This window comes from Schistocerca gregaria, chromosome 7 (assembly GCF_023897955.1).
Source record: "Schistocerca gregaria isolate iqSchGreg1 chromosome 7, iqSchGreg1.2, whole genome shotgun sequence".
Taxonomy (NCBI): Eukaryota; Metazoa; Arthropoda; class Insecta; order Orthoptera; family Acrididae; genus Schistocerca; species Schistocerca gregaria.
Window position 1 is genome coordinate 215,490,758 of NC_064926.1, and position 23,966 is coordinate 215,514,723.

The 23,966-nt window shown below is 40.2% G+C and overlaps 1 protein-coding gene across 6 annotated transcripts in view; it reads left to right on the top strand.

The window, feature by feature from the left end:
* The window catches only part of LOC126281323 (AP-5 complex subunit beta-1-like), a 137,120-nt gene that overhangs the window by 110,874 nt on the left and 2,280 nt on the right, over positions 1-23,966 (top strand). For 2 of the 6 annotated variants that reach the window (XM_049980174.1, XM_049980175.1), the window contains 2 exons: positions 3,173-3,332; positions 3,414-3,508. The exons of 2 other annotated variants lie outside the window; for them this stretch is intronic. In XM_049980174.1, coding sequence (XP_049836131.1) covers positions 3,173-3,332; positions 3,414-3,508 — 255 coding nt within the window. The remainder of the gene's footprint in view (positions 1-3,172; positions 3,333-3,413; positions 3,509-23,966) is intronic. 2 more of the 6 variants (XR_007551250.1, XM_049980177.1) reach the window with 2 other exon arrangements.

A 23,966-nucleotide genomic window follows, 5' to 3' on the forward strand; every position in this document is an offset into this window, starting at 1 on the left:
TTCCCATTTGTCAACTGGGGAAGCATCCCCGAGAGATCAGTTATAATCTGATGAAATGAAGCAACTGCAGGAGGAATTGGTACCAGATGCATGTTTTCATCATTAGCACTTCCTGCAGTGGCTTACATAAAGTCTGTCAGATCAACAAAGACCTGCCCAGTGACTCTGTCAAGGATCTTTGCAGATCCCAGATGATCTGATGTCAGTGCATCATTAAAATACTTTAGTAAGGCTAAAATCAAACAATGGAAAATCCAGGATGGAATGTAACAATGTTATGAGAAGGAAAGTTGCCACTCACAATATAGCGAAGATGCTGAGTCCCAGATAGGCATTACACAAAGACTCTCACAATTAAAGCTTTCGGTCATTAATGCCTTCATCAACAATACACACACACACACACACACACACACACACACGGGGTAGACAGAGGGCAGGGGAGAGGTGTGAAGTGGGCGGGGGGGGGGGGGGGGGGGGGAGGAAGTAGTGGAAAAGGAGAGAAATAAAGAGACTGGGTGTTTTGGTGGGATGACAGCTTTGTAGTGCTGGAATGGGAACAAGCAAGGGACTGGATGGGTGAGGACAGTGACTAAACTAACAAAGATTGAGGCCTGGAGGATTGTGAGAATGTGGAAGTTCCCACCTGCACAATTCAGAAAAGCTGGTGTTGGTGGGAAGGATCCATATGGCACAGGCTGTGAAGCAGTCATTGAAATGAAGGATATCATGTTTGGCAGCGTTTTCAGCAACATGGTGGTCCACTTGTTTCTTAGCCACAGTTTGTCAGTGGCCATTCTTGCGGACCGACAGTGAGCAGTATATTTCTCGGCATATCTTGCCACAGTGACCCCGTTCCAGTAACCAGCAGGCTCTCCAGTCACTACTCAAATCCTTAGGCCCATCCAAAAACCTCTCCCTGGAGTCCTCCTCTCTATTCACCCCTACCACTCCCTGCACTCTTACCTTCTACATGCTAAAATCCATAAACCTAACCACCCAGGATATACTTTTGTGGCTAGTTACTGTGCCTCCACTGAGAGAATCTCAGCTCTCGTAGACCAACACCTTCAACCTATTACCCGGAACCTACCCTCCTATATAAAAGATACCAACCATTTCCTCCACCAACTCTCCACAGTTCCTGTCCCTTTACCATAAGGTGCTCTGTTTGTCACCTTTGATGCCAGCTCCCTGTACAATAACATTCCTAATGCCCATGGCTTTACCGCTATTGAACACTAACTTTCCCAACGCCTGGCGGTTCTGAACAAACAACCTCCTTCCTAATCACCATGACCAACTATATCCTCACCCTCAGTTACTTCTCCTTTGAAGGCATTACCTACAAACAAATCTGGGGTACAGCTACCAGGTGTACTGGTATGAAATGAGCGTTAAGATACAAATGTGTCAATAGGAAACATTTGTTGTGAACGAGCCTTAACTTTTTGGTTGGTATGACATCTGTCAAAGGTATTTAGTATACATCAAGTCATGAAACAAACATCATCATATGTTTCCATCGTGTTAACAATGTTGAAGTTTGTACCAGAAATTGATGATTTGCGGAAAGCATTAATTTTTTGTTTTATTTGAAAAAAAGTGCTGCAGAGTAACATCGAATGCTTGTCGAGGCATTTGGTGATCATGCTCTATCAGAAGCAACATGCTAAAGATGGTTTCAATGGTTCAGAAATAATGATTTTGATGTAAGAAATGAAGAACGTGGAAGACCACCAAAAAAGTTTGAAGACGCCGAACTGCAAGCAATATTGGATGAAGATGATACTTTGAGTCAGAAGAAAATGGCAGCAATGCTAAACGTTGCACAACAAACAATTTCCGACTGTTTGAAAGCTATGGGAAAGCTGAAGCCTTCACTGGCGGTAATTATCCTCCCAACCTTGTACAAAATCAAATCTCCTGTACACTATCTTTCCAGCCTCCTACTACCTCCCGAAGTCCCACCGTCCAGCCATAGTTCTTCACCAGGGTTATTCCACTGCCTACCAAACCTACACAATATACTCATCCATCCTTATACAACCCTTGCTCTCAGTCCCTTAACTCATGGGTCATACACTTGAGATAAACCTAGATGCAAGACCTGTCCCATACATCCTCCAATCACCACCTATTCCAGTCCAATCACTAACATCACCTATCTCATCAAAGGCAGGGTTACCTGAGAAACCAGTCATGTGGTCTACAAGCTAAGCTGCAACCACTGTGGTACATTCTATGTAGGCATGACAATCAACAAACTGTCTGTCCACATGAATGGCCACTGACAATCTGTGGCCAAAAAATAGGTGGACCACCCTCTTGCTGAAAACGCTGCCAAACATGATATCCTTCATTTCTATGACCGCTTGAAACCTGTGGCATATGGATCCTTTCCACCACCAGCAGCTTTTCTGAATTGCGCTGGTTCCTGTAACCCTCCTGGCCTCAACCTTCATTGGTCACAGTCCTCACTCATCCAGTCCCTTTGCTGTTTCCATTCCAGCCCTACAGAGCCGTCATTCCACTATCACACCCAGTTTCTTTATTTCTCTACTTTTCTGCTGCTTTCCCCATTCTCCCTCACCACATCTCCCCTGCCCTCTGTCTAATATGCAGCACTTCACTGTCCATCACCCCCTGCGTACTATCCCTTCCCCTCCCTGCGCCAACCTCTTCCTTACCCCATTCAGTCGCCACTCCCATCATGCACTGGCACTGCTGCTTGCAGTGTGGTTTCAGTTTCCTGAAACTGCGAGTTTCAGTTGCGCGCGCACATGCTTGTGTGTGTGTGTGTGTGTGTATTTATTTTCTGGGACCCTATTGAAAAAATCGGAGCATGTGCTCTGTCTGTAATGTCCATAGTGTCAAGTGAGCATAGACCCTAATCTTCCTTTCTTATTCTTCCAATCATACAACTGCGATTGACAAATGGCTTTACACTGTGTGAGAGCTGTCCCTGCATCACTCATGAGCTGGACTAAACATTAGACAACTGAGTAATTCATGACCAACTTGACATCACTTGCCTGCATTTCTCATTTATATTAATAAATAAAATGCTTTTACAACCTGCTAGCAAAGTTTATCATGTTCATGCTCATTGCCTCATCATTCACTTGGATATAATAAAACATTATTTTATTTATTATCATTCTGCATCTAGGTTTAGCACTCAGGTTTTCAGTCCCTGAGACTTGGGGCCACATAGAAACAACTATGGTTGGCCATATCAACAAGAAGAACTTCCGAGAATTCAGAGATATCTATCAGATTGAAGTAGTTTGCTTTCCACGTAAGCCATATCCGATAACAGGAGAAGTGAGGTGAGATACAAAATAACCATTGAATAGCTCTCTTTCCTGTTTCATTATATTATGTTGGTAAATATGGCCCTTATGTTTCAGAGCAGAATTTGCTGTTGGTGAAGTATGTCATGTCTGTTCCTTGGATTCATTTCCAATTGAATTTGTAGACTTCTTTGAATGTTTACCTGTGCAAGGTTAGTACATCAGGGCTGTATATTTAATCAAAAATCAAAAAATCTCTTTTTTTTCAGATTATGTTCTCTCTCTCTCTCTCCCTCCCTCCCTCCCTCCCTCCCTCCCTCCCTCCCCCCCCCTCTCTCCTCTCCCTCCCGTGTGTGTGTGTGTGTGTGTGTGTGTGTGTGTGTGTGTGTGTGTGGGGCGTGCACGCCTGCCTGCCTGTGTGTGTGTGTGGGGGGGATCAGCATGCACTTCTGTCTGTCCTTATTTTTAACTCCATTATGAAATTTCCAGTAACATCATAGTTAAAACTGTGGTGTACGAAGATACGAGTTGTAAAGATGGGGAAAGGTCATTATTATACTGATAGGTTGAACCCTAAAAGAGTAAGTAAATTTTCTGGCTCTCGGCAAAGTTCCATGTGGTTCTAATTTTGGGTCCAAAGTTAAAATTTGATGCGACTGTTGGATAGAAAACTTGTCTGGAAAATAGGAAATTTTCATTAAAATTGAATTTACCTGGAAAGTCCCCACAGAGCATTTTGGTAGGCAGTTGAAGCATTTGTTTACCAATTAAATGTACATAGTCATTTTGTTGCAATTCATTCAAAGATTCAGCTTTGGAAAGAATCAGCTATATGGTTGCTTAAGGAGACGTGAGGTGTATTGATGGTAGTACAGTGCAATTGCTGATCTCAAGTGTCTTGATTGTTGTTAATAGGTTGTCAGGTTCCAGGTCTGTTTCACCTAACACAATTGTGAATGCGACAGTGTGTAACATATACATGATAATTTTTCATCTAGCTGTGAATTAGTCATTCGCACAAAAGCATAGGTTGGTTTTTTATTTAAAAAAATGTAAATATGGATAAATACTTGAGCATAAATTGTTTGTAGATCAGAGTTTCGGCTCTTTTTTAATAATTTAAATACAAAGTAGAAGTTCATCAGCTTTATTGCAGTATTATGCTTGAAGTCAACAGTGCCGATACTGTGAAGAGCATCCAGTTTGGAACTTGATATGAACGATTGCTATTAACTTCTATTGATATAACATTCCAGTGACAACAGTGTGAAGTGTGTTTCTGTGAAGATTTTTCATATACTTAGGGATGTCACACATTGACATGGCATGGCATGGCATGGAATGGTAACTGATGATGCTAACAGTGGAACAGGGGCAGCATGAATTTATAACATACAGAATCATTGATAAAACTGTAAATAAACTCCTGTTTCATTTTCAGTGATTGGTATTCCTTCACAGTGAGATTTTTTGGAGAGTTGGTTAGTTGATTTGAGGAAAGGGACCAGACAGCAAGGTCATCAGTTCCATTGAATTGGGGAAGGATGGGGTAGGAAGTTGACCCTTTCCTCGCAAAGGAACTATCCCAGCATTTGCCTGAAGCAATTTAGGGAAGTCACAGGAAATCTAAATCAGGATGGCTGGTCTTGGGTTTGAACCGTCGTCGTCCTGAATGTGAGTCCAGCATATTAACCACTGTGCCACCTTGCTCGGCTTTTGCAGACTAAAAGAAGAGTGCAAGGTACCTGTAAAGTTTCCTACAGAATTGGCTACATTACCATCCAGGCTTAACAGAGAAACATATGGGGATGGAGAATGGGTCAAAGAATGTAAAATATTAGTACTCATATGAAAATTTTCATTGAAATTGACTTGGCCAAAATTGAGGGGGTGTCAGTAAATGGTGTTAATTATCTCCTACAGAAAGCAGCCGTGAGAAAGATCCATCAGTTACTATTGGGGGGGAATAAGCAATGTAATGAAGTAAAGAAATTGCTTCTTGTAGCAGAGAGGCAGTGAAACCTATTCAAGAAGCTTCAAGTTACGTTGCAGCTGTTTGGTCAGATCAACATGAACTGAAATACAGTATGACCATGAGGACTGAACCTTTAAAAGGAACACAATCTAATGATCTTTTTACTTGCTCTACAGCTAAAAAATGTCAGAATAAAGAACAGTGTTGTTGTAATTGAGACTACGTTTCCACAAAATAGAGAAACATCATTGAGAAAGCTGACAGAAGTAATGTAATGGCATGTGAGTGTAATTAAACAGTTTCAAGCTAGTTCCAAATGTAAAACTTAAATTTTGTCATCCATTTTAAGTTAGTACTTGAGTAAAAGGTCTTCTTTTGGATACAAAAGAAATGTGCGTGTACTACTTTTGTGTCTACACAGGGTATTTCAGGAGGGATTCTAAATGTTGCTGCCAGCTGTGTGCACACAGTGTGGAGTAGTGGTTCGTGTCACTGGCTAGCATGCTGCAGGTCGTCATTTCAAACCCAATTATCAGGAAATATTGGTTATTTAGTATTTATCATTTCTAGAAGGTTCACAGAATTTCTTATTTTTGTAGTGTTTGCATATTCTGTGTAAATAGCAGCACATTCCCTCCAGGAGGCAAGTCTGTTCTGTCCGTGCATTGGTGTCCGTAATAAACGTGCTTTCAGTACTAAGAGTTGTACTTCATTGACAACCCAGCTTTTGGTTTCAGACTTGATTATGACATGACATAGGTTGGTGGAGATGCCGAATACTTCTAAACAACTACATCACTATGATTCCAATTAGGCATTGTAAAAGTCATTGCCTTCATGGACAGAAACTGGAATACAATTAGTACATCGTTCGCTAGGTTTGTATCCAGGATAACAGTGGAATCCAAAACAGCAGTAAGTCAGCTGCACATCAAGCATCTGTCAGTGATTTCAGAGATGATGATCATGATCCAGTGAAATGGCTCAAAGGATTTGACTGAATCAGTAAATATAATAGGTGGGATTCCAGCCTCCTGAAATATTTACTATTCTTCCTGAAGCACCCTGTTTATGGCCTTTGACATAGTATTAAGATGAAGTAATTGTTGCAATCTAGGGCAAATCACAAAATTTCTCAGAGAAGATCAAGCAATGCGTACACATTATGGAGAACCTGGGCATCAAAAATGGTAGTGTACTAAGAGTCAGCAACCAGATGAGGGTATTCCTTATTCTCTCAGGGAAATTATGCAACAAAACTGGCAAGGAATTCTTCAAAACAACCTCTCTAAGAGTTTGACTTCAGTCGGAATAGAACTTTCTGGAGACAGTCTGATGTTTTCTATGGATCTTGCATCTTGGATCCTCTCATAGCTTGCAATAATCATGGCCATTGAGTAACACCTCTCATCTTTTAATTCTAGCAGAGGCTGCAGAGTCAATATGATACCCTGTGGTGCATGGTGTCCACTGTAGTGGACGGATGTTATTGGCCACTTTTAAGTTGTCAGTGCATGCAGTCCCAGTGGACACTCTCCACCTGGTGCTGACATCAGTAGGGTGATAGCAGAACTATTAGAGCGTCTGATTGTGTCCAAACATCACAAGTGATCAAGATGGTATCTAGGAAGCGTGGTTGTGGACCAGCGTGTAGTATTTAGTGAAAGACTTCTATGGGCGTTCAAGATACAGGGTAAGAAAATTTGTAATGAATCTAGATAGATACTGCTCCATTTATAAATAATCAAAGATCGCCGAAACATATCATTTCGATTACTATGAAGCAAAAAGTATGTGTCCACTGCAGGGGACATCATGCAGTAATGGCATTGGTCATGAGCTGTCTTACAATGTGACATAGTAACTCAGCACTCTGAAGCATTTAGTTTGTTTCTTATTTTACAGTTTCTAGTATAGTTTCTTAGTTAAGCATAGATCTCATAATTTATGACACAAGAAATCATAAATTAGTCCCAAAATTCTGAATTTCAGGAAGTAATTGAAAATTTGCCATCTGATTCAGATTGCACAGTAGGAGACGAAACTGACAATGAATTCAGGGAACCACAGTCATCGAGAAACTTAATTGTGGAAACAAGTTCCAGCTTTCACGACAATGGTTCTGATGATAGTGAGCGTGAAACTCCATGTGATGCTACAAGTTCCCAGCCAGTGAAAAGAACACAGCTGTCAATCTACAAGTGGCAGCAGATTGACAGTAATTCTGTTCCAGTACCAAAATGTACAGGTGTGGAAAAAATAAATATAACTGGAGACAGTCCTATTGATTTCTCCGCAGAAATAATTTCCAATGAAATGGTGGAAGACATTGTGTTTCAAACTAATCTGTATGATCTTCAGAATGGCAAATTGAACTGAAAACATTACTAGGTGTGAACATAGTCATGACATACATCAAGTACCCTTGTACCCAGTCATACTGGTCATCAGAGGAAGGTCTAAGGATGGATTTAGTAGCCAACTCTTTACCAGTCAGTTGGTATGATAACATACTGCATTTTCTTCATTTTGTGGATAATAGTGCAGTCAATCAAAGCAACACAGATCGTCTGTACAAAATCCGTCCATTTGTGGAGTGTCTCCAAAAAGCTTTCTTCTTGCCGCAGAAGCTGAGGAGCATCCGTGTATTGACGAAAAGACCATACCTTTCAAGGATAGGAGCAATATCAAACAGTGTGTTGCTAACAAGCTGAAGAAATTGAGACTGAAAGTCTGGGTGAAAGCTGGTTCTTCTGGTTATGTGTACCGTTTTGAAATATACCAAGGCAGGTCTGGTGGGAGGCAGCCAGTTAGTGAGTTTGGAGCTTGTGCTGATACCAAGTACAAGAACCACCAAGTATTTTTTGACAACTTATTTTTTCAAGTGTCCCACTACTCCAGGAACTAAAAAAAATGGCATTTGAGGCACTGGGACATGCCGAGAAAACCTTGAGGTGCTCAGTCGGTGCTTCCTTGAGACAGATGTGAGAAAGGGTGCACGGGAGGCCTGTGCATCTGTTGTGTGTAAAGAGGGCATAACCATTACAACATGGTTTGACAACAGTTGTGTGCATATTGCTTCTACCTGTGCTGGTGCACAGCCCATATCACAAGTTCAGCACTGAAGCAAAAATGAGAACAAAACCATCAGTGTACCTCAACCATTCAGCTCCACTTGTTACAAATGTCATATGGGAGGTGTAGACATCATGGACCAGTGTCTAGCACTATATCCACATTGTCAGCGAAACAGGTGGTGGTACCTGCATGTCTCTTTTCATTTTATTGATGTGGCCATTGTGAACTCTTGGTTGCTATATAGGCAAGCAAGTAATCCCATCCGTCTCCTTGATTTCAAGGTGTCAGTGGCACTATCAGTCAGAAACCTGGGAAAATATGAACAGTCAGCTGTTTGTTCTCCAAGATCCCAGAAAAAGAGACCAGTTTGTAAAGCAGCAGATGAGGTGAGATTTCATCAAAGGGGTCATTAGCCGAAACTTTTGGACATAAAAAATGCAAACAGATGTCATAGTCAATTGTGCAAAAGGAAAACTAAGTATGTTTGCACTAAATGTAAGGAACCTCTATGTCCAAATTGTTTTGAGAGTTTCCATACAAAAAGAAATAATTAACAGACACAGACCCAAGAGTTCTTAAGTGCATAGTGTCCACTCCAGTGGACATCTGTATTTTTCTTTTTGTAAATAGAAAATTTGAATACAACTTTGTATTTTGTGGTAATAGGCATTGTTCTTCACTATATAAACCCCATTTCAAAACAATTTTCTCACCTGTTAATAATTCATGCAGCATAGGGTTAAACTTGGGAAACATTGGGACAGTTTGCTTGTCACACCATATCAATAAAAAGGCCAAAGTGCACAGCAGTTTACCTCTCTTATGTAATTTGTCAAACTCGTGTACATCATTGGCCACCACCTCCCCATAGAGGTACCAGATGTGACCTTTCAGACTTTCCCAACAGATGTTTTGCAAATACACTTCTGAGGTTTGTCACGGGATCGTGTTCTGCAAATCCAACAATATTTCATTGATATCTTCAGGTGGTGGTTGATGTCACTGCTACAAGATGCGACTGATGATAATATTTTGAACAAGTGGAAGGTGTCACTGTAGGAAGTCGTCTGTCTTCCGCGGTGGCCAACTATTTTATGGAAGACTCTGAGAAAATTGCGCTGCATTTGGAAAGTTTCCAACCTTCCTGCTTCTGGCGGTATGTAGACAATACATTTGTGGTGTGGCCCCACAGAATAGAAATTACCTATGTTTTTCGAGCATCTGAATTCGTGCCATCTATTTATACAGTTCACCATGGGAACATCATGGAACATCATGGTTAGAAGAAAAGCCAATGTTACACTGGGACACTGTCCACAAACCAACTTGTGCAGAATTATATTTGCAGGCCACAAGCTGTTATCATCCTACACATTGTAGTGACTTACACTCTTAATACATAAACCACATGTGGTTTCAGATACCGCCAACAGTCTGCCTGATGAGCTGCAACACCTAAGAACATCGTTCAAACAGAATGGCTATTCTGATTGACAGAATAGCCAAGCATTCTGTTCTAAGCAAATTCAGAGCAGGGATGTTAATAAAGATGTGGAGGCAACCATTGCAATGGCGTTTGCGCCATATTTTGGCAGCGTGTCTTCAATAATAGAAAAATCCTCAAAGGAAACAACATCAAGTGTGTGTTTTGGCCACCAGAAAATTTGAGGAATTTGTTGTGTACAGTCAAAGGCAATCTGAACCTTAGGAAACGTGATGTATATAAGATCTCATGCCATTGCGGGAAATCTTATGTTGGGCAAATGAGTCAAACTTTTTCCAGAATGAGATTTTCACTCTGCAGTGGAGTGTGCGCTGATATGAAACTTTCTGGCAGATTAAAACTGTGTGCTGGACCGAGACTCTAACTTGTCAAAGGCAAAGGGGCCGAGTTTGAGTCTTGATCTGGCACACAGTTTTAACAGTTTTAATCTGCCAGGAAGTTTCGTGTCAAACTTTGCTGCAAGGATATTATGTCGAACACCATCGTCAAACACACCTGGGGAAACCTGATAAATCAGTGGTGGCGGAGGATTGCCTGGACATGGGGCATTGCATGTTGTATGAGAATACTGAAGTTTTATCCTCAGCATCATCTTTCTGGAATTGTGTTCTTAAGGAGGTCATACTTATCCATATGGCAGATCTTACCAACAGTGGTTCAAGTTCTTAATTAAGCGCTGCCTGGAGTCCAGCCCTGGCTACCATTAAATTAAAACAGGAGAAACAATAACTTGCAAATCATGAAAAGACACAGTGCACTGCTGGGATTTAATTCAGCTTTTAACCACAGGAGCATCCAACAGCACAGTCTTTGCCCACTGCACACTCACGGAAGGCCTTTCTACGCCCCCTGGCAGCAGGCCCAATGAGACGGAAGGGGGAGGGTAAAATCCTCAGGATCCTAGCCTCATGGGGGCTCAACTGTCTCGAGGGATCAGGTTCCCAAGGGTGCTCAGCTGACAAATATCAGACTACTATCGTAAGATAAATTCTGTATCATATAAAAAATAAAAGGACATTACCCCGACAGCAGCCTAGCAATCTAGCTCTTGCTCTCCACTTCAGCTATTGACATTTGTGATTCTTATAGGCCAATTAGATGCAGTTCTGTTTCATGTTGAATCTTAAGTGCATGATATATACTGTAGACATCATCTGCTTAAACCACCTTGAAATGAAATCGAAAATGCACTTCTATAAAATATTTTTGGAATCCTACCAAAATGTTTCCCCAACAAATGCATATGGCAACAGCTGTGAAACATTGTTAAAATTTGATAGGATTGCCAACAACATTAAAAAATAATGCCTTACTGATTCCATTTACGGGTGATTTTACTCGAAATAGACTGAAAATATTTTGCATTCAAGAGTAAACAAAAATAAAAGATTGTGTACTTGTATATAACTGCTCTGTAAGTACAGTAAAAGCAAGGAAATTAAATGACATATAAAAGTGGTACATTGGCCATGCTGATGCTCAGAAGTAAAGAGGTACTGTTCTTCTTCTGTAGAATACCCAACTTACATGGGAGCTTTCATCTTATTTGATGAGATGTTATATCTTGGTTAAAGAGGCTTGCCTTCAGAAATTCATCTCACAAAAGTGGAGGTCCAGTAATGGAAATTTTTTCAAAACATTAGAGCTCTTTGGGCACTATGATGCAATTCTTGCAAAACTCATTAACAGCCAAGATGCAAGATAGGTGGAAAGTGTTTGCAAGTGCATTATCTGTCAAATGATCATGGGAATAAATTTATTTCTAGTTGTACTCATCATGTCACGAATGCTAACTATTGTTGATACAACTTCTGATTCAAATCATACTGGGCAGAAAACATTCATCGTGCATTATATTTACTTCAGTAAGGAAATTTGCTAGTATGAAATAAATTGTGTGCTTTTGGCATTCCTAGATTGTAATCAGAAAGATGAATTGTTGCTCCGCATTTAATTCGATGAGTACTTCTGAAACACTCAGTTCCTATCAGTAAAGTGTGCAGACGAGGTTATGGTAATAGAAGTAAGATGAAAGGGTCATATAAAGGAGCTCATGCACATTTTCTTCAGAGAATCCTCTTGCAAAATTTTCTCTGTATGCTTGTCAGAGCTTTGGAGCAGAGAGTTGTAATAAAGCATTTACATTTTTTTGGAGTGATTCAACTTCTTACAACCTGTTCAGTTGCAGTCCACAACGATGGGGAAACTCTGAAACAGTGTGTTGGAAGTTCCTTATATTTCATGTCTGATATCCATTGGAGTGTTCGGATTGACGCCTCACAGAAAGTGGTACAGGTTTTTTGAATTGTGTGTGTTTTTTCAAGTGTTTAACTGTGACAACTACCTAGCTAAAGTTGTTGGTATTAATTGACTAGAGAAACAAATTAGTAAAAGCTCGAAATACTACCATAGATTTTGAGGTAAAACACGTTGAGACCGCATTAAATAACTTAAGATATCGTTGTGAGAATTGGGACACTCTTGTCCCTCAAACTTAAGTTCTTGCCAGTGTAATTAATATAGGTCCTGAATTTCCTGAGGTGCACATTGTGAAGAAGAAATGGTTTCTTTATGAAACCAGGGAGTAAGTGACAAATGTGAATTCAGAAGATTTGTTAAAGATAAATGTTTTTATGTCATTATTGATGTTCTAATGACCAGCTTGATGAACCTTTAGGAAGATTTTAGATGAAACATATGGATTTTTATGGAAATAATCAAAATTGACTGACAGTCAGCTTGCTGAGGCATGTTAGTTAGATATTAGTGAGTATTACATTGATGGTACAAAAGACTTGGAAGAAGAAATTAAATATCAGAAAATAATTCATAATTAAAACTTTGACTACATTACTTTGGAACTATCAGACCTCTTGAGTAAGTTGCCCTAGTTTAAAATTTCTGAATTTATGTGTTGCTATGCTTATCTCCTACACTCTTCCAGCAACAAATGTAGCTGAAGGTGTAGCATTCAGCACATTGACTTGTGATGAAAATTCTCAGATAACTGTGCATCAACAATGTCTCATAGATTTAGGGACCTTGACACTGAATGTAATTTGGCAAGACAACTATATTTTGATGCTATAATTCTAACAGTCACTAAAGGAAAAGTTTACATAGTGCCATTGACAGTGTTATGGGCAAGCAGGTTATAATATGCAACATGTTGCACAATTCATTGCAGTTCACATGCAAACTTACTGATGTCTGTTTACTGAAATGTGTAGGCATGTCAGTGGATATCTGGAACTGAACACTCCATATCACAATATTACTGGCGACTTAGAAATCAGAATATATTTAGCTTTTTGTTTCAGAGTGAAGTTAAATTAAACCAATTGATGAAATAAAGTTAAATGGCAAATACATAAGTTTACAATAATTCATTATTGAGAATAACATCTGAAGTCGAACTTGTAAGAAGTAAGTTTATCAGTCATATCAGTTTTCTGTGTTGCAGTGTTGGTCTCAGTCGAGCTGTCATCCAGTCCTGGCTTTCTAATCACTTTGTCACTGTTTTTCAAACCAATATTTAGTACTATACAGTCAGTCTCCTATTCCGTGAAAGTGCCATGCTGGTGCTGTCCTTTCTTGATATATGAGGTCATCCAATAAGGCTGGCGAGTTTGACTGGTATGTGTTGTCAGTGCTCACACCTGCTTACCACAATATCTTACAAATAACTTTCTGGGGACGGCAACCACAGCTCCATATTATGAAGAACAATAACAATTCAAATTATCATAAAAATTATAACAATTAAAAATTCAAGAATGATTAGGTGTTACCGAAAGTCGCATAGCTGTATGAAGATGTTTTATTCACAACTATCGGTTTCATATCAATATAGATGCATCTTCAGGTTTATAATGGTTATATTTTCATAAAGTAGATGGACAGTTAAGTAGCCCCAGTTTTCATGAAGTTATTTACGTAAAAAGTCAAACCACAATGGTGGGTTGTCATAATAAAATTGAGCACACCCAAAAGATGCTTCTCAGTATATACATGACTGTTGAGTGATACAGGCCTGTTAAGACAGCAATTGTATAAACTGACATTTTAAGTTTTACTTAAAATGTGCGTACTTCTGCCATATTGCAAAATACCAAAGTGGTGTAAGCAGCCCATGGAGGCTAGTAGTATACAGCTTCCATGGGCCGCTTACAACACATCAGCTTGTTAGCAATATGGCGAGACTACACACATTTTAAGTTTTACTTCATTGGTTTATACAGTTACTGTTTAACAGATCTTGTACTATATCCTATGTGGTGTTACCCGACCTGGCTTATGCAACAGTCTTGCTTTGTACATTTCGAGACGCCTCTTTCGGATGTACTCAATTTTATTATGACAACCCACCATTCTGCTTTGATTATTAACAAGGATAGCTTCCTGAGAAATTGGCCTGCTTAACTGCTCATCTACATTATGGAAATATAACCATTATAAACTTGAAGAAGCATCTATACTGACTTAAAACCGGTAGTTGCGAATAAAGCATCTTCATACAGCTATGTGGCTTTTGGAAACACCTCATCATTATTGACCTTTTAATTGTTGTAATTTTTATGATAATTTGATTGGTTATTGAGTGTTGACTGTCGTTATTGTTATTCATCCGCAATATCTTGCCAGTATGTTGCCACCTAGCAAGGAGTTATCACTGCAAAGTGTGTCCGCTTGCGAGATGCGCTCTGTCATTCACTTTTTAACAGAAAAACAACTATCCACTGTTGATATCCATCTACAGGGAAGGTTGTATGGGCATTTCAATCGTTCGATGTTGATGTGTGCAGTATGTGGGAGGGCGCGAAGAATGTATATGACGAACAGCACACAGAGAGGCCCACTATAGTGATATGAGCATAGGACCCGACCTATACAGCATTAGTGCATTAGTTTGGGAAAACTTGTCACATTACCAAAAATGCATGCAAAAACATGGCTACTATATAGAAAAGTGACAGAAGCACTGCACACTGTCAATAAAATTAATTTAACATGATAAATTGTTTTTAAATATAAAGCAGGGAAACTTACGTATCGGGCACCCCGTGTGTTTAACCTTTGCACTCTTTCATGATGCATCCAATTGGTGTTTTAGTTCATCCAAAACCATAGTGCGAAATTGGAGACATGATTTATGACAATTTTTTTGTTTTACTGCATTCCAAATGATGTTGATTGTGATAGAACATGATACAAGGTGTATCACTTCTGAAATAACAGATGGCTTGAAATTAAACATTGTCATTAATAAAGCAATGACCAGTAATGTGTCATTTTGAACTTGTACTGGAACGAAGGAAAGTGTATATTGTTATAAAAGTTCTGGAAGGACTTCACTGCAAAATGAATGTGAAATTTAGAGCACAATCTTAGCAATGGAGAAATTATGCAAGTCCACTACAAACTGTTTTCTTTCTATGAAATTATTTTAATTAAATATAATGAAAATTGCAAATATATATTGTAAATTTGTAACTACTGCAGTCTATTCTCATTCTGGTTGAAAATGTGTTTGGAAATGAGAAATGTGAATGCAGAAGGTGTGCTTCGAAAAAAAATTATGCACTGAAGGCAGGAAATTTAACTTTCTGTGTCAGTTCTGTAATTAAGAAGTCTGAAGAAAAACAATGTCACATGTTTTAACACTAGATACTAAGTAAACAAATTTCAAGAAGATATATCTGTGACTTATAATAACGAACAAACTTGAGTAATTCATCATTTCTGTGGTAAAAATCAGAGCTAAAATGGAAGTATCTGAAATCTGAGTGGTGATCACTGGCTTCTGTATAGAAAACGAAGCATTTGCAGATGCTGTATTATTTATGGGTATGTTTATGGTCACATCTTGTGCGACATCAGAAAAATTAGGGACAGTTACTCTTATAAACCTGCATGTACACCTTCTGCTCTGCATAGGAAAACTTCAAGTGATTTCTTTGGAGGTATCTGCTTTCTAAGCGCAATGCAGTAACACATCACAGACTTTATAACTTGCATGAATGTTCACAGGCTGTGAAACATACGATAACGCTGCATCAAACATGCAGCTGAACTTAGTGCTGTTTGTAGTTGCTCAGTGCTACATGATTCAGTATTTTGTGCCGTGAACAGCTGTTAGCTTGCTTTAATTCTGCTGACAATATCTTGTGCAAAATATTGTATGATATTATAAATTATGTTTGTAAACATATGTTGAGCACTTCCTGGCAGATTAAAACTGTGTGCCCGACCAAGACTCGAACTCGGGACCTTTGCCTTTCGTGGGCAAGTGCTCTACCAACTGAGCTACCGAAGCACGACTCATGTCCAGTACTCATAGCTTTACTTCTGCCAGTATCCGTCTCCTACCTTCTGCCAGGAAGTTTCATATCAGCGCACACTCCGCTGCAGAGTGAAAATCTCATTCTGGATATGTTGAGCACTTAGTAAGAAATTATGATTATCCAATTTTTCGTCCTAATGAGTATCTTTTGTTTATCTCCAGTATTTCCTGAATTGTGTTGTTTAAATCAAACCTTTTCTAAAATAAAGTAAAATTGGATTGCTGCATTTGGACATGGAGGCCAATCACACACCCTTCCTCAAGCCCAGTCCAGGCTCTCAGCAGCCCTGTCCATCAGGGGGCACTGTAAGCACTGCTTTCCTTCAGCTGCCTGCTCCTGACCTGATAAATTTCAACACCATCACACAATTATCGTCAGTTGCATCTTGCAGCACTGACAACAGCATCTACCACAACCTGAACATGTTGAACAGTTGTATCGAAGTATTGTGGGAGCTGTACAGTAGGTCTGCTGGAAAACCCAAGAAGTGCATTTCCAACAGATACGTTGGGAAAGCCAGAAAAGCCACAGCATTATTACATGGATTACTGTTTGGTTCAAGATACTGTATGATGTAAATAGGTTTATATTAACTTTTTTACTTTTGAATCACTGCATAGTTTTCTGTGTTGTTGCCATTATTTTGGCATACAGCATGTCATTTGCAACTGTATGAATGGCTGTTATTAACATGTATCAGAATGTGAACTGCATATGTCTGTGTTCTAGTATTAGGAATAGTGGTTTTGATGTGAACACAGTCATGGTGGGCACTAGGGTATATTGTAACCTGTCGTATACTCATGTTAGTTGATCATCTTGTGGATGGTCTAAAAGCACACAAAAACATAACTTATCACCTTGGCAGTAATCCGAAACACTATGCAGTCTTGCTATTTGCATGTGTCACTAGTTTTCAGTGTAGCCTTTTGTCTGCAGTAATTCTCTTCTAATGCTAGCTTCAGTTATAACCTGTTGTGTACATCATTTTCAATATTCGTGGGATGGTGGTTTGTATTTATGAAGTGTTCTATGAGAGTGGAATGTGTTCTGTCACACTTCAGAGCTATCATGTGCTCTATGTACCTTATTCCAAAGTTTCTGCCTGTTTGTCCTATGTATTGGTATTGACAGGAGTTGTGCATAAGTTAGTACTTTCCTACATTGCTGAATTTGTGTGGAGTTCTTTTGTCTGATTGTAGTCTTTGTTGTACTGTGTCGTTTGTTCTGAATGCTATTGGGATCCCTTGCTTCTTCAATATATTTTCAATGCTATGCAGTATTTTATTTTTGTATGTTAGACTGTACCATTTAGTTCTTTATTCTGACAGTGTGTCACGTGCTGTGTTGTCTGTGTGTTCTGTCTCTCTGTTTTCAGACTCGTTGGTTGTGTACTTAAGTTGATCTCCAATATCAGTATCTTTCTTTTATCTTGTTGTTTAGCTTGTTTATGGTATCTGTTTTGCACTCATTTTCAACAGCAATTTGATTATATTTAGTTTGTGTGTGTAATTTTTAGTTTTGAGAGGTATTTTGTTTATTCCATGGAGCATGTGTTTGAAACTGACTTATTTGAGCTCTCATGTGGTTGGATGAGCTATGGGTAACAGTGGTTGTGGATGTAAGTTTTCTGTAGACAGAAAATTAATGTGGGTTGTTGTCTCTTGTAATTGTAAGGTACAGGCAATTTAGTTTCTTGTTTCTTTTGGTTTCCATTGTGAAGTGTATTTATGCATTTACTGTGTTGATGTTACTTTGTCGCTCTTCTGTTTTAGTTTGTGTTTCATCTATGTGAGGGATTATGTCACCCATATATCAGTACCATTGTATTATATTGTACCCTTCATGTTTCAGCAACATTTCAGGAATTCCTTACCTTCAACGTGGTCTCACCATCCTTCCCCAGTTACCTCCCTAAGAACACTAACCTTTCAGCAGAAGAAAGCACAGCCAAACACAACCTTAAACCACATCCTGACCTAATCATCCTCCCTGCAGAAAAATGTTCCACCGCTGTCATGAGGAGTCACAGTAACTGCCTGGCAGAGGACTTCCACCAACTGGCTGACGCTTCTAGCTAAACACCCTGCACTCCCACCATCTACATGCTCCCCCAAATCCACAGACCCAACAATCCTGGACACTACATTGTAGCTGGTTATTGTATTCCCACTGAAAGAATTCGTGATCTTGATGAATACCACCTCCAACCAAAGGTATGAAACTAATGTCCCACATAAAAGATACTAACCATGTTATTCACAGACTCTCCACCCTCCCCAGTCCTTTACCTCCTGGATCCCTCCTCATCACAGTTGATGCCCTGTCCCTATACACAAACATCCCTCGTGCCCATGGCTTTGCTGCTGTCAAACAGTACCTCTTCCAATGTACTTCAGATCCCAAACCCACACTCCCATTTCTTATACACCTTACCAACTATATCTGGGATTACAAACAAGTATGCAGCACAGTCATGGGCATCCACATGGACACTCCTATGCCAAGCTGTTTATGGCCCACCAAGAGGAAACCTTCCCAAAACTCCCAACCCTTTGTCTGGTTCCGGTTCATGATGATATTTTCATGATCTGGACTTAGGGCCAAAACACCATACCCTCATTCCTTCACAACCTCAACATTTTCTCTCCAAGCCACTTCACTTGGCCCTCCTGGATGTTGATATCCACATCTCTGATGGATCTGTCCACAACTCTATCTACATTAAAACAGTACCTGCATTTTGGCAGCTACCATCCCTTCCACAAAAAAAACTGTCACATACAGCCTGGCCACACGTGGACAAAGTATCTGCAGTGACAAAAACTCCCTTGCCCAGTATGCTGAAGTTTTCACGAAGGCCTTCACAGGCAAGCACAATCTCCCATAGTCCACAAACAGATTTCCCTTGCCTTATCCTTCCACAACTCCCAAGAAGCAACTACAAAGGAACAGTCCCCTTGTCATCCAGATTGGAACAGCTGAGACAGACACCCCTCCCCAGGGCTTTTATTATCTCTCATCATGGGCAGAAATGAGGTATATCCTATCAAAGATCCTTCCCACCCCTCCTGAAGTGATGTTGTCTCACCCACTGGATCTAAACAACACTCTGCTTCGTCTCTATGCCTCTCCTACTCACAAAAGTTTGCCCCTTAGATCATATCCCTATGGAACACAAAGGTGCAAGACCTGCCCAAAGCACCCAACCAGCGTCTGCATCTACGTGGATACTCTGCAAATCATATTCAAGTGTCTGGCAGAGGGTTCATCAAACTACCTTCACGATATTCTCTATTATTCCAATCTCGTATAGCGCGGAAAGAATGAACACCTGTATCTTTCCGTAAGAGCTTTGATTTCTCTTATTTTATCATGGTGATCATTCCTCCTTATGTAGGTTGGTGCCAACAAAATATTTTCGCATTCGGAGGAGAAAGTTGGTGATTGGAATTTCGTGAGAAGATTCCGTCGCAACGAAAAACGCCTTTCTTTTAATGATTTCCAGCCCAAATCCTGTATCATTTCTGTGACACTCTCTCCCATATTTCGCAATAATAAAAAATGTGCTGATCTTCTTTGAACTTTCTCGATGTACTCCGTCAGTCCTATCTGGTAAGGATCCCACACCACGCAGGAGTATTCTAAAAGAGGACGGACAGGCCTAGTGTAGGTAGTCTTCTTAGTAGGTCTGTTACATTTTCTAAGTGTCCTGCCAATAAAACGCAGTCTTTGGTTAGCCTTCCCCACAACATTTTCTACATGTTCCTTCCAATTTAAGTTGTTCATAATTGTAATACCTAGGTATTTAGTTGAATTTATTGCTTTTAGATTAGACTGATTTACCTTGTAACTGAAGTTTAACGTGTTCCTTTTAGCACTCATGTGGATGACCTCACACTTTTTGTTATTTAGGGTCAACTGCCACTTTTTGCACCATTCAGATATCTTTTCTAAATCGTTTTGCAGTTTGTTTTGGTCTTCTGATGAATTTTAGTTGATAAACGACAGCATCATCTGCAAACAACCGAAGACAGCTACTCAGATTGTCTCCAGAATCATGTATCTAGATAAGGAACAGCAAAGGGCCTATAACCTTGGGAAACGCCAGAAATCACTTCTATTGTACTCAATGACTTTCCATCAATTATTACGAACTGTGACCTCTCTGACAGGAAATCAAAAATCCAGTCACACAACTGAGTTTATATTCCATAAGCATGCAATTTCACTACGAGCCGCTTGTGTGGTGCAGTGTCAAAAGCCTTCTGGAAATCCAGAAATACGGAATAAATCTGAAATCCTTTGTCAATAGCACTCAACACTTCATGTGAATAAAGAGCTAGTTGTGTTTCACAGGAATGATGTTTTCTAAACCCATGTTGACTATGTGTCAATAGACCATTTTCTTTGAGGTAATTCATAATATTCAAATGCAATATACATTCCAAAATCCTGCTGCATATCAACATTAACGATATGGGCCTGTAATTTAGGGGATTACTCCTATTACCTTTCTTGAATGTTGGTGTGACCTGTGCAACTTTCCAGCCTTTGGGTATGTGATTGTCAAGTGTGGAGCTAATGCATCATCATACTCTGAAAGGAACCTAATTGGTAGACAATAATCAAGTATGGAGCTAATGCATCATCATACTCTGAAAGGAACGTAATTAGTAGACAGTCTGGACCAGAAGACTCGTCTTTTTTAAGTGATTTAAGTTGCTTCACTACTCCGAGGATATTTACTTCTACGTTACTCATGTCAACAGCTGTTCTCCATTAAAAATCTGGAATATTTCCTTCGTTTTCTTTTGTGAAGGCATTTTGGAAGGCTGTGTTTAATAAATCTGCTTTGGCAGCACTGTCTTTGATAGTATCTCCATTGCTATCGTGCAGAGAAGGCATTGTTTGTTTCTTAGCGTTAACATACTTCACATACAACCAGAATCTCTTTGGATTTTCTGCCAGGTTTCGAGACAAAGTTTCATTGTGGAAACTGTTATAGGCATCTCGGATTGAAGTCCGTGCTAAATTTTGAGCTTCTGTAAAAATCACCAATCTTGGGAATTTTGCATGTTTAAATTTGGCATGTTTGTTTCGTTGTGTCTGCAACATTTTCCTAACCCGTTTTGTGTACCAAGGAGGATCAGCTCCATTGTTTGTTAATTTATTTGGTATAAATCTCTCAATTGCTGCCGATACTATTTCTTTCCATTTGAGCCACATCTGGTCTACACTTATATTGTTAATTTGGAATGAGTGGAGTTAGTCTCTTAGGAAGGCGCCAAGTGAATTTTTATCTGCTTTTTTGAATAGGTATATTTTGCGCTTATTTTATAAGGATTTGGGGATTATAATATTCAACCTCACTATGACAACTCTGTGTTCACTAATTCCTGAATCAGTTTTAATGTTCGTTATTAACTCAGGACTATTCGTTGCTAAGAGGTCAAGTGTGTTTTCACAACTGTTTACTATTCGGGTGGGTTCATGAACTAACTGCTCAAAATAATTTTTCAGAGAATGCGTTAAGAGCGATTTCGGATGATATTTTATGTGTTCTTCCAGAATTAAACATGTATTTTCGCCAACATATTGAGGGTAAATTAAAGTAACCACCAACTATTATCATATGAGTCGAGTACGTGTTTGAAATCAAACTCAAGTTTTCTTTGAACCTTTTAGCAACTGTATCATCTGAATTGGGAGGTCAGTAAAGGGATCCAATTATTATTTTATTCTCATTGCCAACAATAATCTCTGCCCATACTAACTCACAGAAAGAATCTACTTCAATTTCGCGACAAGATAAACTACTTCTGACAGCAACAAACATGCCACTGCCAACCATGTTTAGCCTATCCTTTTGGAACACCATTAGGATCTTCGCAAAAATTTTGGCTGAGCTTAAATCCGGCTTTATCCAGCTTTCACTGCCTATAACTATTTGAGCATCAGTGCTTTCTATTAGCACTTGGAGCTCTGGTACTTTCCCAACGCAGCTACGACAATTTACAACTGTTATACCAATGGTTCCTGTATCTCCGTTCTTCCTGTGTTCAGCCTGCGCCCTTTGTGACTGAAGCCCTTCTTGCGTTTTCCCAAGACACTCTAACCTAAAAAAACTGCCCAGTCCACCCCACACAGCACCTGCTCCCAGGTAACTGCCTGCTGCATATAGTGGACACCTGACCTATTCAGCAGAACCCGAAACCCAACCTCCCTTTGGTGCAAGTTAAGAAATCTGCAGCCTTCACGGTCACAGAACTGTCTAAGCTTCTGATTCAGACCCTCCACTGAGCTCTGTACCAGAGGTCTGCAATTGGTCTTGTCGACTATGCTGCAAATGATAAGCTCTGCTTTCATCTTGCAAGCAAGATTGGCAGCCTTTACCACTTCTGTTAGCCGCTCGAAACCAGAGAGAATCTCTTCTGATATAAAGTGACTCACATCATTGGTACTGATGTGAGCAACCACCTGCAGTTTGCTGCACCCTGTGCTCTTTGTGGCATCTGGGAGGACCCTTTCCACATCTGGAATGACTCCACTCAGTAAGCACACGGAGTGCACATTGGCTTTCTTACCCTTCTTGTCAGAAGAGGCCCCATAACACGCCTAACATTGGAGCTCCCAACTACCAATAATCCCACCCCCTGCGATTGCCCGGATTTTGCAAGCTGAGTGGTTTCCTCTGAAACAGGACAGGCGACTGCATCTAGCTCAGTGACAGTGTCAGCCACAGACAGCACCTGGAACCTGTTTGTCAGACAAATCGGGGAGGCCTTACGTGCAGCCGCCTGGGAAGTCTTTCGCCGCCTGCTTTGCCCCAGGGTGACCTCCCACTCGACCACAGGTGAAGGGTCAGCCTCAGTGCGAGCAGTAACTGGGTTGGCCACCGGTGAGGACTGATCGGAGGACTCTGATGTGCTGGACATCTGTTGGATCCCCACGGCCGGCCCATAACAGTGGTGCCATCCTCAAGCTGTGTAACCGAAGCCATCACAGACTGAAGCTGGGAGCGTAGTGTCACCAATTCGGCTCGCATCTGCACACAACAATCACAGTCCCTGTCCGTACTAAAGACCGTGGAAAACTACACCTATGCTGTCAGAGGCTTATCCTACCCTATCAGACACCAGGACACCTATGAGAGCAGCCATGCCATATACCAACTCTGCTGCAAACACTGCACAGCTTTATATGTCGATCTGACTACCAGCCAGCTGTCCACCAGGAGGAATGACCACCGTCAAACTGTTGCCAAGGACAAAGTTTGCAGCACATCTTTCACTCCTGTAATAACCCTGGTTCCAATCTCCAGCAACTCTCTGGCCCCACACCGTCCACCCAATAGTTCTCCTCCCTCTGCTCTGTTGCCCCCTCCCAATTCACATCCCCACATCACCTTCAGCTCGTGTCATTCCTCGCTGACTCCAACAACTGTGCATCACACACCTAGCTTGCAAATTTGCCACCCTCCTGTCTTCCCACTTTCCTAGCCACAAATCAACTGCTTCACTTCAAGCAGTTGAATGTACAGACAAGAGACAAATACTTGTGGAAAAACAACAGGAATTACCAGATAAATTGCAGATCCTTTATTAATGAAAATTGAGCAGCCCATGCCCTTTCTTTCTTTCTTTCCATTTCTATGCAGTCTCTGTCGTCTTTCTTTTCAGCCTTAGATCTGAAAGGGGAAATTTATGTCTCTGAAGCAATATCTTTCAGCTGTCTTTTTCAGAAATATTATGTGTGTTCTTAATTTA